The 18,167-nt window shown below is 34.0% G+C and overlaps 1 protein-coding gene across 1 annotated transcript in view; it reads left to right on the forward strand.

Annotated features, from left to right (window-relative positions):
- WDHD1 (WD repeat and HMG-box DNA binding protein 1) overlaps positions 1–18,167 on the forward strand; it is a 102,374-nt gene that overhangs the window by 63,772 nt on the left and 20,435 nt on the right. The window contains exons 17-18 of the mRNA XM_051978092.1: positions 6,386–6,500; positions 7,127–7,258. Coding sequence (XP_051834052.1) covers positions 6,386–6,500; positions 7,127–7,258 — 247 coding nt within the window. The remainder of the gene's footprint in view (positions 1–6,385; positions 6,501–7,126; positions 7,259–18,167) is intronic.

Raw genomic sequence — 18,167 nt, forward strand, 5'->3', positions numbered from 1 at the left:
CTTACAAAGATAAAATCATCAGAATTTGGCAATGAATTAGAGAATGAGCAGTCAATGAGAATAAGTTTAAAAAAATGTATGTAGAAAAAAAATTTTATAAACCAAATTTGTGACCTCATTGCTACAAGGATTGAAGTGACTACTGAAGAACGTTTTTCTGGCATGTTCTCTGCTGCTATAGAGGTCTTATCTATAGAATATTCACAAAATAAACACAAATTAATCTTGGAGAGAGATTGGTTGAGAAAAATAACATTGACTGCAGGTCTTTACAAATAGCTGTCAAAATATATTCCATCATTGTCAGTGACAGAGGAATCACCACATTTGGATTCATCACTTTAATCCTCATCATGCTACATAAAAAGATATATTAGAAAAGAATTCTGGATTTGAAGTCAAAGAAAAAGCCTTAATATCTTTGAAACTTTAGACAAGCCAGTTAGATTTTCTAGATCTCAGTTTCTTAATAGTTAAAAATAAAGGAATTAGACTAGACAAGTTCTAAAGTCCTTTTAACAATAAATCTATGATCCAAAATGTTTATTCAGTATTTGGAGATGAGAACAGATAGGAAATAACACCATTCTGAGTACTAACTTAGTGCCCAGGTAGGCTATTTTTTTTTTTTAAAGATTAAAGAGTATTTGGAATGTTTAGTATTTTGGGATAGGTTATTTAAAGAGATTTTTAACTCGTTGTCTTCAGATTCTCTCACCCCTTTTCAGAATTAAGAGATTTGATTTTCTTTTTTTAAGAATCAGTAACTTCTTTTTAACGGTAGGAATCTATTGTTCTTAGTACCATACTAGCCTTTCCCACTGTTGATGTTAGAGTTTATTTTCTCTTTTAAAAATATATAAGAAGTTGGATTCATATTTGTAATTGACATTTTGTTCCATTAAAGCACACCAAGTATTTTATTTTGTATTTTATCTGTATTTTATTCAGACTTTATTGTTAAATTTTTTTAATAGCTTTTTATTTTCTAAGTACATGCAAAGATAGTTTTCAGCATTCACCCTTGCAAAATCTTGTGTTCCAAATTTTTCTCCTTTCTTTCCCCTAATGTCCTCCCTTAGATAGCATGTGATCCAGTATAGGTCGAACATGTGCAATTCTTCTAAATATATTTCCACATTTATTATGCTGCATGAGAAAAATTAGATCAAAAAGGAAATAAAAATGAGGAAAAAAAGTAAGTAAACAACAACAAAAAAGGTGAAAATACTATATTATGATCCACATTCAGGCTTTTTTCTAGATACAGATGGCTCTCTCCATCATAAGTCTATTGAAATTGGCCTGATTCACCTCATTATTGAAAAGAACCAAGTCCATCATAATTGATCATCACATAATCTTGTTCTTGTTATATGCAATGTTCCCTTGGTTCTGCTCACTTTACATAGCATCAGCTTAATGTCAGTCTTTCCAGGCTTTTCTGAAATCATCCTGGTGCTCATTTCTTAAAGAACATAATATTCTGTAACATTTATATACCATAATTGTCATTCCCCAACTGGTGGGCATCCACTCATTTTCCAGTTTCTTGCCATTACAAAAAGGGTTGTTTATAAACATTTTTGCACATGTGGGTCCTTTCCCTTTTTTTTAGGATCTCTTTGGGATACAAACCCTGCTGGGTCAAGGAGTATGCACAGTTTGATAGCCCTTTGGGCATTATTCCAAATTGCTCTCCAGAATGGTTGGATTAGCTCACAATTCCACCAACAGTGTATTAGTGTCTCAGTTTCCCACATCCCCTCCAACATTTATCATTATCTTCTGCCATCTTAGCCAATCTGAGAAGTGCACCTCAGAGTTGTTGTAATTTTCATTTCTCTAATTAATAGAAATTTAGAGCATGTTTTCATATGACTAGAAATGGTATTTTTTCATCTGAAAATTGTTCATATCCTTTGACCATTTGTCACTTCTATCATAAATTTGAGTCAATTCTCTAAAATAGAAATGAGGCTTTTATCAGAGCTCTTAGAGGTAAAAAAAAATTTTCCCTCCAGTTTTTTGTTTTCCTTCTAATCTTGATTGCATTGGTTTTGTTTGTACAAAACCTTTTAAGTTTAATCAAAATTGTCCATTTTGGTCAGAGGATATGAACAGACAATTTTCAGACGATGAAATTGAAATTATTTCTAATCATATGAAAGGATGTTCCAAATCGCTATTGATCAGAGAAATACAAATTAAGACATCTCTGAGATACCACTACACACCTGTCAGATTGGCTAAGATGATAGGAAAAAATAATGATGAATGTTGGAGAAGATGCGGGAAAACTGGGACACTGATGCATTGTTGGTGGAGTTGTGAACAGATCCAAACATTCTGGAGAGCAGTTTGGAATTATGCCCAAAAAGTCATCAAATTATGCAATACCCTTTGATCCAGCAGTGTTACTACTGGGCTTATATCCCAAAGAGATACTAAAGAAGGGAAAGGCACCTGTATGTGCCAAAATGTTTGTGGCAGCCCTTTTTGTAGTGGCTAGAAACTGGAAAATAAATGGGTGCCCATCATTTGGAGAATGGTTGGGTAAATTGTGGTTTATGAATGTTATGGAATATTATTATTCTGTAAGAAATGTCCAGCAAGATGGATAGAGAGATTTGGAAAGACTTACATGAACTGATGCTGAGTGAAATGAACAGAACCAGGAAATCATTGTACACATCAACAACAAATACTGTATGAGAATGTATTCTGATGGAAGTGGATATCTTAGACAAAGAGAAGATCTAATTCAGTTCCAGTTGATCAATGATGGACAGAATCAGCTACGCTCAGAGAAGGAACACCGGGAAATGAATGTGGACTATTTCATTTTTGTTTTTCTTCCCAGGTTATTTTTACCTTCTGAATCCAATCTTCTTGTGCAACAAGAGAACTGTATGGTTCTGCACACATATAATTGTATCTAGGATATACTATAACATATTTAATATGTATAAGACTTCCTGCGATCTAGGGTGGAGGGAGTGGAGGGAGGGAAGGGAAAAGTTGGAACAGAAGTGAGTGCAAGGGATAATGTTGTAAAAAATTACCCATGCATATGTGCTGTCAATAAAAAGTTATAATTTTAAAAAATCCAAAATTATCCATTTTGTATTTCATAATATTCTCTAGTTCTTTTTTGGCCATAAATTCCTTCCTTCTCCATAGATCCAAGAAGTAGAGTATCCCTTGTTTTTATTCAGACTTTAGAAGATTATTTCATTTAGTTCCCTTTTTCTTGGAAAATGATTTTATTTTTATTTTTTTTTGGTAGAAGGGAAATTTGTTTTTATTATTTAAATTCTTTTTTATTGATGCCTTTTATCTTTCTATTGTACTCATTTCTGACAATTTCCCTAATCCAGATTTGATTGAACTCTTCCTTGTGAAAAACAGATAAAATAAAAACAATGCAGTGCCTAAATCTTTATCATAGTTTAAACACTCTTTTTTCTTCATACAACTTCGTGTGCCCTTTTTTTTTTAAATAAGAAAAAGAATTCCATGTTCTTTTGCAATAGCCAGCCTGATTTTATGTAAATCTAATATGAACTATCCTTGTTATTAAAGATTTCTTCAGTACATTTAAGCTAAATCTTTGTCATTATAATTTAAACATACTTTTCTTGCCTCTATTCTTTGCCTTTTAAAATTTTTAGTAATTACTATTGGTCACTTTGTAACTTACAGTTATAGCAGTTTATTGATATTGACTAGTTTTACTGTTGTCTATTTTGGTGGTCATAAATAGAAATGTGTATTTTTTTTTTTAAGCTCAATATCTGAAAGGTAGAGGCAGCACAGTGAACAGTCAATGGGGAGCTGGGTCAACTGCCTCTGATGCATATTGCTACTGTTTTCATTGTGGTTCTTATTATTAGATGTGTGATCCTAAGCAATTTATTTAACCTCTTAGTATCTAGAAAGCTTTCTTAAGACTTTGCAGAGAAGGAGCTGATTTACATTGGTAGCTTATTTTCTTACCTGAAAAATTTCCTATAGAAGTGAAATTATATATCCTTTCTCTAACCTTAGTCCTTATTTGAAGATTATTTGGTATTTCTTGAAAATTCTAATGTAATATTAATAATTCACTGTGAACATTAACAAAAACTTTTTTTCATCCATAATTTCATGTCTCTTCCTTGATTGATACATGAAGCCAAAGAGGCTAAACCCATACCTGTGTGATTAAACAAAGGGTAGGTAATGTATTACGTATTTAATCAGGAGATATTTGTGTTTAATAAATCTCAATTCATTTCTTCATGTTATTCTTTCATCCCAAAATGTATTAGTAGCAACATGGCTTTCTTTCCCCTCTTGACATTTCAAGAAAGAAATGTTATCAAATATTCTTTATTGTAATTCATTAAACCCTTATAAAAGAAGGCTTATAATAATCTGCTGAGGCAACTCATTTTGCTTCTCTTGGCCTATTTTGTCATTTATTAAAGAAATAGGTTTAGTTAGATTAGGTGATCTCAAAGTGCTTTTCATGTATAAAAATCTACTGTAATGTGAGTCATTGTAGCACATTGATTTAAAATAGCCATTTATAAACATCTGTTGGAAGAAATAATTTTTGTTGTTATAAGAGTATATAAATTAAGTATTTATTTTAAAAGTTTATTTGTTTTTAATTAGGAACTTATGTAACTTTATAAAAAATTAAACATTAAGCTATTTACATTGCTTAAAATTCTTTTCTCTTTAGTACACGTAATATTTTTACATTTTAAAACATGATGTATGTAGTAAACCAAAGCTATCTTATTATCTTCTTGTAATTTATATTTTAAAATACATTTCAATGGATTGAATAAAATATTCCAGCTATATTAGTATTCCAACTGGTTAAAACATGTATCTTTTTTTTCCAATTATAATTAGATTGTCTGTGCAATCTTTTTTGCGTTTTTGTTGTTTGCTTTCTTATTTTTCTTTTGTTTTTTCTCCTTCAGTTTTGTTACTTATTTTGAGTTATTTTCTTAAAATATAGAGTGAATACCACTTCAAATGTTGTGAATAATTTTTTGGTTGTTGTTATGTATTACCAGATTACAGAGAGATAATAATAATGATAGCTAGCATTTATGTAGCACCCTAAGAGTTATAAACCTTTTCTCATCTTGCTAGTGTCTTCCTTCTCAGATTTATTCTATATTTGTTTGTTTGTCCATTCTTTCCAATTTTCCTATGAACTTTTAAAAATCAGGGTCTAATTTTTTGGGTTTTGTTTGTTATTTTTTGACTTTCTTTTTATCCTCACTGCTTGGCATATAGTAAACACTTAATACATGTTTGTTGACTGACAATTGGTTTTTACTTTCAGAATATTACAGGTCTACTTTAAAGTTATTTGTTAAGAAAATTTTAAAATAGAGAAGATAGTAATAGTTTAAAAACTAACTCTTATTATATTTGACTTTTCCCTCTCAAGAGTACACTGTCTTAAATTTCACTTTTAAGAGGCACTTCTATATAAATAAGGTTAGAATATAAACCCCTCTAATCTAAAAAGGGATTGTTTTAACTTTTAGCTTTATATCTCTAGCACCTAAGAAAGCACATGACAGCTTAATTGATTCTTGTTGATGGATTAAAAGTCCAAACCAATGGAAAACATATTGCACCTTCTGCTGATATTTTATGTTATTGTTGCCTGACATTTGCTATTTCCAGATTTTTCTAAGTTCTCTGTTTGTTCTCTTAAGTCAGTGTGAGAGATATCCAAGACCTTTGTCTTATCTACACTGGTTCAGTTCACTGAAACCATCAAAAGAAATGGATTTTATAGGAAGAATATGAGTTTTCATTAAGGTACATTTGCTTTATCCCGCCAGCAAATGGTATTTTAAGCAGAGAGATGCTAGATTATTGTCTGAGGAGGGTTAGGGACTTGGAAGCACATAGTATGAATGTTTTCAGGAAAGAGCAAGAAGGAGTATGTCCAGAGAAAAGGCACACTCTAAATTAACCTAATGCTAATGGGTCTTGTAAAAGTCTATAAGTTCTAGGCCTTTTTTTTTTTTTTTTTTTTTTTTTTTTTTACTCCCCAAATGCCTATGACAATTTATTTGGGCAAATAATAAGAAAGCTAATTTCACTTAGGAGTTTATTAGCAAATTTGCTGTTTAATTTGTAGAGGTGAAAGGAAAAGTAATACGGATTTTCAGTACTGGGAAAGTATATTGTCTTTTTCTTACTTTAGGTAAAGCAGACAAGTTCCTGTGTAAATTATTAATAATACTTAAATTTAATTCACGTCAGAAACTTTTACTTTTCAAATATTCATTGTTAAAGGCATAAAGGAGAACTTATATTTTGGTGGCTTTAAGGATGTAAAAAGTTTTTCCCTTGTTAACAGGTGCATTCCTTGTAAAGGATCTCGTTTTCCTCCTACTCTTCCTCGTCCTGCTGTAGCTATATTATCGTTTCAGCTTCCTTATTGTCAACTTGCAACAGAAAAAGGACAAATGGAGGTATGTGAAAATAAAGCATCTGCATTGAATTTGAGAAATGTTTGTTAAATACTGATTATGGTTTCCAGAACAGCACTAGTTTAATACTGTGGAATCTCTGATATGATTTAATATGGAGTTGGAAGATAAAATGATTCAGTCTTGGATTCCTTCTAAGAAGTTTGATTTATAGATGTATCAAGCAAAAATACTTTGTTATACTGATGTTTCAAGAATTCATAGTGAAGTTCAAGTAAGGCTACTAAGTATTGATTTAAAGTCTCTTTCATATAGATATGATGATAGACTTTTAGAAGATACAGACTTAAAAAGAGATATAATCCAAAGGTTTGCATCAAGAAACTATAATCTAGTTGGAGAAATAAAATAAAGATACAGTGAAGTAACTTTTCCAGAATTACATAATACAGATGAAATACATTATTGCTGAGACAAAGAATAAACAATTTTTTTTTTTTTAGGGATTTCCTTGATTTTTTTTTTTTTTTTGGTCTTGCACTTTATTTTGAAGAAGGGCTATATCAAGAAAACATATACTAAAGATTGATATGTGAAGACAGATAATTGAGATATTCCTAGGAAGTGATGAAGTAATTTACAAATATTTCTTTTATTTTTCTTTTAAGGAACAATTTTGGCGTTCAGTTATTTTTCATAATCACCTTGATTACTTAGCTGAAAATGGCTATGAATATGAAGAAAGCATTAAAAATCAGGCAATAAAAGAACAACAAGAATTATTAATGAAAATGTTTGCGGTGAGTAAAGCAAATAATTATGTAAAATTTTGAAATAGTTTGAAATCACAGATCTGTGGAGGTGAATAATTTTCCCATCAGTACAAATTGCCACTCATCCATTCCATCCATTCCCTGGTGGGATTCTTGTCTGTGTCCTTCCACAGATAATCCTATAGGCTATCTGCCCAGTGTAATTAAGACCTTTCTTTAGAATGGGTCTTTTCACTTTTTGTGCCTCCTGATGAACAGATGAATAGAGAGTATATATCAGGGTATGTAGTAAGTTTTATAGGGAAGAGGACCTGATCCTGTCTCTGGAAGGTGCAAGGGAGGCTCTGCAGCCCTTTACTTGTGGGTGCAATAATGGTGAAGAGTGGCATTAAGGAAGGAGCAGATGTCATGTTAGCTTTGGTCTTTGGTCTTCACCATTTTGGGCTTAGTTTTAGTTAATGACTCAGATGTTTTTTTCCTGGATGCTTCAGTGTTATAGAACATAATGGACTATTTATTAAACAAACCACTGTGGATAACAAATTTTGCCCATTTGTATCTCATCAAGTTGCAGATTCTTGATGATTTTATGATTTATGGTTTTTTTCTGTATATCAATGAGCATGAAATAAATATAAGAAATTAAAGTTTTTGAGCAAGATTTTTCTCTAATTTATATTTAATATAAAGGTTCTTTTGCATTAAGTGAGTTCCTTTTAATTAACAATGATTAATTAAGCACCTGTTCTTGGGCCAGACTCTGTGCTAGATATTAGTAACTTAGCAGCAAAAATTTAACAGTCTCTGTCTGAAAAGAATTTACATTTTACTGGGGGAAACAGTATGACATGTATGAGGAAAGTAAACTAAATGATCAGTTTTGAGGGAGCAGGAAAGTCATTGTAGAAGACGATGCATAGTTAGGAATACCAAGAGGCTGAGGGAAAGAAGAACTAGATTCCAGACATGATGAGTAGGCCATGAGAAGGAATAGAGGCAAGTTATGGAATGTCATTTGTAAGTTACAACAAGAAGGCTCATTTGGCTAATCTGTGAATATATGAAGAGAAGTAATTGTTTGTTTGTTTTTATTATAGCTTTTTGTTGATAAAACATCTGCATGGATAATTTTTCAGCATTGACCCTTGCAAAAACTTCTGGTCCAACTTTTCCCCTCCTTACCTCCACTCCCTCCTCTAAATGGCAGGTAGTTTCATACATGTTAAATATGTTAAAATATTTATTAAATACAGTATATGCATACATATTTATATAGTTGCCAAGAAAAATTGGATTTAGAAAGAAAGTAAAAATAACTTGGATAAAAAAACAAAAATGCAAGCAAACAATAACAGAAAGACTGTAAATACTATATTGTGGTCCACACTCATTTCCTAGTATTCTTTTGCTGGATGTAGCTGGTTCTGTTCATTCCTGATCAATTGGAATTGCTTTGGATCCTCTCATTGTTGAAGATAGTCACTTCCATCAGAATTGATCCTGATATAGTATTGTTGTTGAAGTGTATAATGATCTCCTGGTTCTGCTCATTTCACTTAGCATCTGTTCATGTAAGTCTCTCCAAACCTCTCTGTATTCATCCTGCTGGTCATTTCTTACAGAATAATAGTACTCCATAACATTCATATATCACAATTTTCTTAGCCATTCCCCAATTGATGGGCCATCCCTTCAATCTCCAGTTTCTAGTTACCACAAAATGGGCTGCCACAAACATTTTTGCACATTTTCCCTTCTTTAATATGTCTTTGGGATATAAGTTCAGTAGTAACACTGCTGGATCAAATGGTATGCATAATTTGATAACTTTTTGAGCATAGTTCCAAATTGCACTCCAGAATGTTTGGATCTGTTTATAACTCCACCAACAATGCATCAGTATCCCAGTTTTCCCACATCCTCTCTAACATTCGTCATTATCTTTTCCTGTTATCTTAGCCAATCTGACAGGTATGCTATGGTATCTCAGAGTTGTCTTAATTTGCATTTCCCTGATCAATAATGATGTGGAGTACCTTTTCATATGACTAGAAATAGTTTTAATTTCTTCATCCGAAAATTGTCTGTTCATATGCTTTGACCATTTGTCAATTGGAGAATAGCTCCAATTTTTTTTTTAAATTTATTTTATAATAACTTTTTATTGACAGAACCCATGCCAGGGTAATTTTTTACATTATCCCTTGCACTCACTTCTGTTCCAATTTTTCCCCTCCCTCTACCCCCTCCACTAGATGGCAAGCAGTCCTATATATGTTAAATATGTTGCAGTATATCCTAGATACAATATATGTATGCAGAACCGAACAGTTCTTGTTGCATAGGGAGAATTGGATTCAGAAGGTAAAAATAACCCGGGAAGAAAAACAAAAATGCTAATAGTTTACATTCATTTCCCAGTGTTCTTTCTTTGAGTGTAGCTGCTTCTATCTGTCATTGATCAGTTGAAACTGAGTTAGGTCTCTTTGTCAAAGAAATCCACTTCCATCAGAATACATCTTCATATAGCATCATTGTTGAAGTATATAATGATCTGTTGGTTCTACTCATTTCACTTAGCATCAGTTCTTGTAAGTCTCTCCAAGCCTCTCTGTGTTCATCCTGCTGGTCATTTCTTACAGAACAATAATATTCCATAACATTCATATATCACAATTTACCCAACCATTCGCCAATTGATGGGCATCCATTCAATTTCCAATTTCTAGCCACTACAAACAGGGCTATGGCTTGATTTCTTATAAATTAGTGTCAATTCTCTATATATTTTGGAATCAGAACCTTTAACTGTAAAGATGTTTTCTCAGTTTATTGCTTCCCTTCTAATCCTGTCCACGTGAGTTTTATTTGTACAAAAGCTTTTTAACTTAATATAATCAAAATTTTCTATTTTGTAATCAATAATGACCTCTAGTTCTTCTTTGTTCACAAATTCCTTCCTCCTCCACAGGTCTGAGAGGTAAATGATCCTATGTTCTTCTAATTTATTTATAATCTTATTCTTTTTGCCTAGATCATGAACCCATTTTGATCTTATCTTGGTGTATGATGTTAAGTATGAGAAAATGCCTAGTTTCTGCCATGCTAATTTCCAATTTTCCCAGCAATTTTTGTCAGATAATAAATTCTTATCCCAAAGTCTGGGGTCTTTGGTTTTGTCAAACACAAGATTGCTATAGTTATTGACTATTTTGTCCTGTGAACCTAACCTATTCCATTGATCAACTAGTCTATTTCTTAGCCAATACTAAATTTTCTTGGATGAAATTATTAATTGTGTCTATGATTTGCTGTTCCACCCATTCATTCTTTTGGATGAGCTTATTTAGTTTCCGATTACTTTTTGATCTGTTTTCCTCTGGCTTTTTATTGAATGTAATTTTTATTGCATCGTGATCTGAAAAGGATGCGTTTGCTATTTATGCCTTTCTGCACTTGAATTTGAGGTCCTTATGTCCCAAATTTTGGTCAGTTTTTTTATAGGTTCCATGAACTGCTGAGAAGAAAGTATATTCCTTTCTGTCTCCATTTAGTTTTCCCCAAAGATCTATCATACCTAACTTTTCTAGTGTTCTATTTACCTCTTTAACGTCTTTCTTATTTATTTTGTGGTTTGATTTATCTAGTCCTGAGAGTGCAAGGTTGAGGTCTCCCACTATTATAGTTTTGCTATTTCTTCTTGGACCTCTCTTAACTTTTATTTAGAAATTTAGATGCTATGACACTTAGTGCATATGTGTTTAGTATTGATATTGCTTCATTATGAGGTGGGAGAAGTTTCTCTGTAAATTGAATATGTCTAATATTTACTCTTTTAGCCAATTCTCATGAGAGTAAGATTCACACTATGTTCATCCCCCTGCCTTCTTTCCCTCAGATATAATAGGTTTCCTTTGCCTCTTCATGAGATGTAGTACCTCTACTTTTCCCTTTTTCTGGTACAATTTCCTTTCCACCTCTAGATTCTTTTTTATATTATAATAGTAAAACCAAATTATACATGTACTCTTTATGTGTATTCATAGCAGAAATATAGTTCCCAAGATTTCTTTTTACCTTTTTATGCTTCTCTTGAGTCCTATATTTTGAGGTCAGACTTTTTGTTTAGCTCTGTCTTTTTTGTCAGAAATAAATGGAATTTGCCTATTTCATTGAATGTCCATCTAATTCCCTGGAAGAAAATGCTTATTTTGACTGGGTAAGTTGTTCTTGGCTGCATACCAGATTCCTTAGTCTTTTCAGATATCAGATTCCAGGGCCTTTGATCCTTTAATGTGGGTACTGCTAGATCCTGAGTAATCCTTATTGTGGCTCCTCGGTATTTGAATTTTTTTTTCCCCTGGCTGCTTGTAGTATTTTTTTCCTTGGTCTGATAGTTTTGGAATTTAGCCACAATATTTCTTGGTGTTTTAATTTTGAGATCTCTTTCTGTAGGTGATCTATGGATTCTTTCAATGTCTATTTTACCTTCTGATTCTGTGACATCTGGGCAGTTTTCTTTGATGATTACCTAAAAATAGTGTCTATGCTCTTTTTTTCAATCATGATTTTCAGGAAATTAAATAACCTCAGATTATTTCTCCTAGATCTATTTTCCAGGTCTGTTGTTTTCCCAATTAGGTATTTAACATTTTTTTCTATTTTTTCTTTTTTCTTTTGGTTTTGATTGATTTTTGGTGTCTCCTCGATCATTCATTTCCATTTGTTCAATTCTGATTTTTAATGAATTATTTTCTTCATTCACTGTTTTTATTTCTTTTTGTAATATTCAATTGAGTTTTAAAATGAGTTGTTTTGTTCTATGGAATTTTTCTTCATCTCGCCAATTTTAATTTTTAAAGAATTATTGTCCTTTTCCAATTCACAGATTCTATTTTTCAAGGAGCTGTTTTCTTTTTCCATTCTATCTTTTAATGAGTTACATGCCTTATTCAGACCCTTATCCATACCCTCTTGCAAAACTTCCCATTCCTTTCCTCATTTTTCTTCTAGCTCTTTTTTAAGAGCCTTTTAAATTTCTTCCATGAGAGCCTTATGTGGTGGGGACCAGATCATATCTACCTTTTGGATTTCATCTAGAGAGAAACTGTTTTTAGTCTCTTCAGGATTTGAAATATGCTCTCTTTCAGTATAAAAGCTATTTATAATTAGAGCCTCTTTTGCCTTAGTAAAGTACTCATTTTAAAAACAAAAAACAAAAAATTCTGCGGTCTGCTTATGGGGCAATGGGGTATTTCCAAGCTGCCTCTACAGACAATAGGAAGTGGCACTTAAGCAGCAATGGGATAGCAGTGGCTGGACTGAGATTAACGGTTACACTCATACTGAGTTACTCCAGATACTGGGTGGGTGTGGCTAGGTCCTGAGAAACTCTACCATTTTGGGGTTATAGTCTTCACCCTTTGTGTTTATAGCTTCTCTGCTGATCTACTGGCTTGCTACCAGGGCAGAGTAGCTGATATGGTAGAGTTCTCCATGCACATTTTCCATGGGTAAAGACCACTCCCCACCCCCTCTGGTCTGTTCAGTATGAGCTGTTCTCCATGCTCTCACTACCTGTCTGCCTGAACCTAGCTTGTTCCATCCCCACCTGCATGCAAACACAGACCTTTCCTGGTAAATTTCGAGATTATCTTCTGTGGTAATGTGTGGTACTCCCAATATTCATGGGTTCTGACAGTCAAGCACTAATTCAGAAGCTGAATTTCGTAAATACTATGAGGGAAGCAGGAAAGCTCAGAAAAACATGTGTTGTCTCCACCATTTTGGCTCTGTCCCCAGAAGTAATGTTTAAGAGACTTAAAAGTAGGCTGGAATCAAGTTGTGAAAGCTATTTACATACCAAAGGAGTTTGTAGCGTTTGTTTCTTGAATTTACAGACAGCTACTAGTATTTCTTAAAGAAAGGTGAATAAACATCACAAAATCATCAAGAATCTGAAGAATGATGAAGAGATACAAATGGGCAAATCTTATTATCAACAGTTACCATTCTGTCCTTTAATGCTGAAACATCCAAGTAAATGCCTTTGTTCAAACTGTTCAAAACTGTAATATCACTTACATAGTGTAGTTTGAAAACCTTAGAGCAGGGATCCTCATTCGGAAGCTGTTGCAGTAGTCATGGTGAAAAGTGAAGAAGCCAAGCACATTTTTAACTGTGTGAGTGTAAAGAAGGGGACACATGCCAGATACTTTGTAGAAAGAATTGATAAGATTGGATTACTGATGTATGTGTAAAAGAAAGTGAAGAGTTGAAGATGTCTCTGAATTTGCAAACCTAAATGAATGTAAGAATAATTTTATAGAAATAGGAAATTCAGAAGAGGAGTGGGTTTTGTTGGAAAGTTAATGAATTTCATGTGCCAAAAATGTTTCAAACAAAACATCCACTTTGAAATATTCCTTAGGCAGTTGCTGATATGGGACTGAAATATAATAGAGAAACAAGGGCTTGATTTATAGATCTGTATCTTATATTCATAGAGATGATTGTTATTGAATTAATGAGATCCTCTAGAGACTGTAGAGAGAGAAGAGCAGAATGCTCAGGGCAAAACCTTGAAATATACCCACAATTTAAGATGGAAAATAGTTGTTGATCAAACAGAAGAGACTGGATAGTAGCAATGAAACATATAGGAAGAGGACAAAGAAAGAGCAGTGTTATGAAAAGCCAGAGAGTAGCGAGGGGGTTGATCAAAAGGATCAAAGAAGGATGAGGCTAGTGCTTCTTCATGTTCATGTTCTTCATTCTGATTCTGCATTGAAATCATTTGGGCTCTAGATTAGTGGGGTCAGTCTCAGTCTAGATAACTAACCCAATTTGAGAGTACCTAAGAAACCGAGGAATGTTTGGTTTTCAAACCTTAGGCTTTGAAGACCTTCCACTGCACCAGATTTCCAGGTTCACTCCCAAATTGATTCTAGAACATATCTGAACCCTTCTCATTGCCAAGCTAAACTTTTGGGCGTGGGTCAGAACTATCTTTGTAAATAAGAGTCCTGCCAAAATTCATTAGGTTATTCACCCTTTGGCATTTGCATCACTGTAGGACTTCTTCTACTTGTTATGTACATAAGAAGGAACTTTGGAAAGCTGTTTCTGACCTAAAGTACTCACTCTATTTTTTTATGCATATCTCCTTGATACCATGCTTCTGGCTAACTTCTGACAGGATCATAGAAAATGAGACTGGCAGGACAAAAGCAATATCTGTTAGAGCTCTAAAATTTAAAATATGTATCTGCTTATTTCTGTGTAATTTAATTAGTTACAGTCTCTATAGGTCAACTATACTTAATTTTTTCCATCTTTTTTTAAGTAAACTTAAGAAACTACTCAGAACTTGAATATCAATAGGTTTTGATAAATAAAATGGAGAACATTTTGAATTGTTGTCTTAATTGTATCTCCTTGCTTAGTAAAACCTCAATTATAACACTCAGTGTTCTATTAAACAGAAGTGTGAATTGATTCTCCACTGCTTGTGCTAATTTTGGCCCAACAGTTAGCACCAAGAAAACACAGGTCCTCCATAAGCCAGCACCATAACATCCATATGTAGAATTATCAGTTACTATAAATGGTGGTTTTGAATGCTGTGGATAAGTTCTCTTATCTTGGCAGTATACTTTCTAGCGATGTCCACATTGAATGAGATTAATACACACATTGCCAGAACTAGCTCAGTGTTTGGGAGGCTCTCAAGGAAAGTGTGGGAAAGGAGAGGAATTAGACTGACTTACCAAACTGAAGGTCTACAGAGCCATTGTGCTGACCTCATTTTTGTATGTCTTTGAAACTTGGACAATCTATCAGAACTATGCCAAGAAACTGAATCACTTCCATTTGAATTGTCTTAGGAAGATTCTGAAAATCACTTGGCAGAATAAAATATCAGACTGAGGTTATTTCTCAGATTAAATTGTAAAACATTCCAACTCTACCACAAAGAGCAATTAGACTGCCTACATTGTTCTAATGTACGCTTACCAAAAAAAAATTATGAAAAGCCCAAACAGGGCAAGTGCTTACAAGATGGTCAGACACAAGGACACTCTCAAAGTATATCTTAAGAACTTTAGAATCAATTGTATGACATGTAAGCATTGGCACAGGATGGCCCATCATGGATGTCCTTATCAGAGAAGTGCTGTGCAAGTGTGTCTCTTGTAAACAATATACTATCAGATTGTGGTTTCTACTCCTTTCTGCTACCTACTGTCATTTTATGAATGAGTTCATTCCATTCATATTCATAGTTCTATTTATTTTCTTGTTTATCCTTCTCTTTTTCTTTTTACTCTCAAAAGTCTGTTTTGCTTCTGATCCCTGCCTCCCTTAATTTGCCTTTGTTCCTATCTCCACCACTACCACCCCCCTTTTTTTTTATCCCCAGTTAAACTATATAATCTCTCCTGAAAACTTAAGGAGAGATTGTGATATGTTTACTTCACTTTTTTTTTCCTTTGAGGTTTTGCTTGAACTGTTTTGAAATCATTGTTTTTTGACTTTGTATCTTCATCTTCCTTGTCACCATAATAGATTTTTATAGTTAGGCTTTTTTTTTTTTCCTTTGCTTATTTTCCTCTTCTATTTCTTAACTTTTAATTTTATGTTAAAGCTAAACTCTACTCCCAGGACAAGGCTCCCAGAACACTTCACCCAAGCTTCAGGGTTTTTGTGATGTTTTTTGACCCAATTCTGGGGAATGTAAGTTTTCATTGCTTCCAAGAAATGTGTGGACACTGCTCTTCTGGCTTTTGCTATGATCTTTATTCAGGACGGGCTGAAAATGCTAATGTCCTTCTTTCTTGGTCTTGGAACTGTGACAACGTCTCCTGTTCTTCTGTGGCCACAAGTACTAGTCCTCCTTTTCATCTTGGAACTGTGATCTGTAACTGCGTATGAACAATGTAACAGGGACCTGCACTCAGTGCCAGCAAAGGATCCTTTTTAATCTCTTTCTGACTAGTTATCTGACCCTCCTTGCTACCTCTGAAGTGAAAACTCCCTGAAATACTGCCATCACAGCTGCCTCAAAGCTTTCTGCTGGAGTTCTCATGTACTCAGGGCCACTCTAGACTTGATCCCCACCGTGGTATCACATACCCCTCCTGCCAAACTCCCAAGTTGTCTTGGATTGTAAAAATGTTTCACACCAATCTTTTTTTGACTCTGCCACTCCAGGATTCAGTTTGAGGCATTATTTTAAAGCTGTTGGAGGGCATGTTAGGAGAATTTAGCTAAATTGCTGCTGCTTTTCCACCATCGTGACTCCACCTTTATATCCGAATTTCTTGGTCTGTTTTGTGTTTTGAAACATTCATGGCAGTCTGATGAAGCCTGTGGATCTCTTCTCAAAATAGTTGTTTTAAATGCATAAAATAAAATAGTTTTATTATAATGCTTGTTTAGAAAATGCAAATTTGCTATGTGGTGATTGATATGTAAGGAATAGTCTGAACATAATGTATTACAGTGGTATCCATGGAAAGGATGTAACCACTATAGATCAGTTGAGGGGGCACCATTAGCATGCAGTGGGGTATATAGGAAGAGGAGATATCAGGTTGCAATGGGAAGAAAGCACTGTGGTGTGGTCATCTTCCTCCACTTAGAAGCTTTGAAAGATAGGAGTTTGTTCCAGGGAATAGAGTACTAACACAGAAGAGAGCAAGAGGTGGGAGCCTGGAGAGACAGGTATGTGTAATATTCTTTTCTAAAGTGTAATGTTTTATGGGAGTGGGTTTCTTGAATGGCTTCTGGGAGTAGCCTTCATTTCAGTTCAGTAATCACCCCAAATACAACCAGGTATTAAAGTCCAAATCCTTTATTATCCTCCAAAGTCTTATCTCCCTCACTTGGGGCTCAGCTAGTTTTCTGAAGGTCTTCTGGATCTTGGTTTCAGTGTTCTCCACAGGGCAGCCTGCCACCACTTCTCTGTCTTCCTTAGTTCTGCCTGACTGCTTTTCTGGCTTGTGAATCTCCCAGACTTCCAAAAGTTGTGCTTCAGCCTCCAGCCACAACAAAGGTGGAAGATGGAATGAATCTGTCTCAGGCTCCGAGAGCTTCTAGTACATCTGTCCTTTCTGGCCCTGACAGCTCCTCCTTATATGTTCCACACTGAGTATACACCAATCATTATATCACTAGGAAACCATTATTTATTGTAGGATTAAATCAATGCTAAACTAGATTTAATCACTGTCTCCTTAATTCCACTTACTTAGCATCTTATTTTAAGTTCTGGCCCATAACAGTAATGGAAGGGAAGATGGAATTCTATAATGTGCCACTTCTGTCCCAAAGCAGATGGAAGGATAACCCAGCCCCTGTAACCCACACTATATCTAGCCACCTGCCTAGCGAAAACCCAGCCTAAGATGGTCACTGCATACTGCTTCTGCAAATGGACCTTTCATTCACTATTGGGAAATAGGAAATGCATCAGTTCCCCATAACCTGTGGTGGGCAATTCTTTATGTCTTGGCCACTGTGACTTTCCCTGGAATCAAATTTGAGTATTATACCCCTAACCCCATTTTCCCCATAAGTTCTATGGTTTTTTTTTTGAGATTTTGCTTAGTATGATGATTTTTCGGAACATGTCCCATTATAGTACAATTGGCTATGTATTCTATTACAGAGGAAACCAGTCATTTGAAAAACAGATATCAAAATGTATATTTTTAAGAAGATCATGTACCCCAGAGTAAAAACCTCAGTTCTATAAAGAATTCTTCCTCTTTCCTATAGTTTTAAGCTGGATTTCTTCTTTAACAATGGCAAATACCCTTGTCAAGATTATGTCATGGTTTTATATCTCTCGATATTAATGATCAGAATTAAATCAGACAAAATTACACCTGTCCTTTAGGAAATGTTGTCTAATTTTGATATGTCTATTAGT

Source organism: Antechinus flavipes, chromosome 2, assembly GCF_016432865.1.
Source record: "Antechinus flavipes isolate AdamAnt ecotype Samford, QLD, Australia chromosome 2, AdamAnt_v2, whole genome shotgun sequence".
In the NCBI taxonomy this organism is placed as follows: domain Eukaryota; kingdom Metazoa; phylum Chordata; class Mammalia; order Dasyuromorphia; family Dasyuridae; genus Antechinus; species Antechinus flavipes.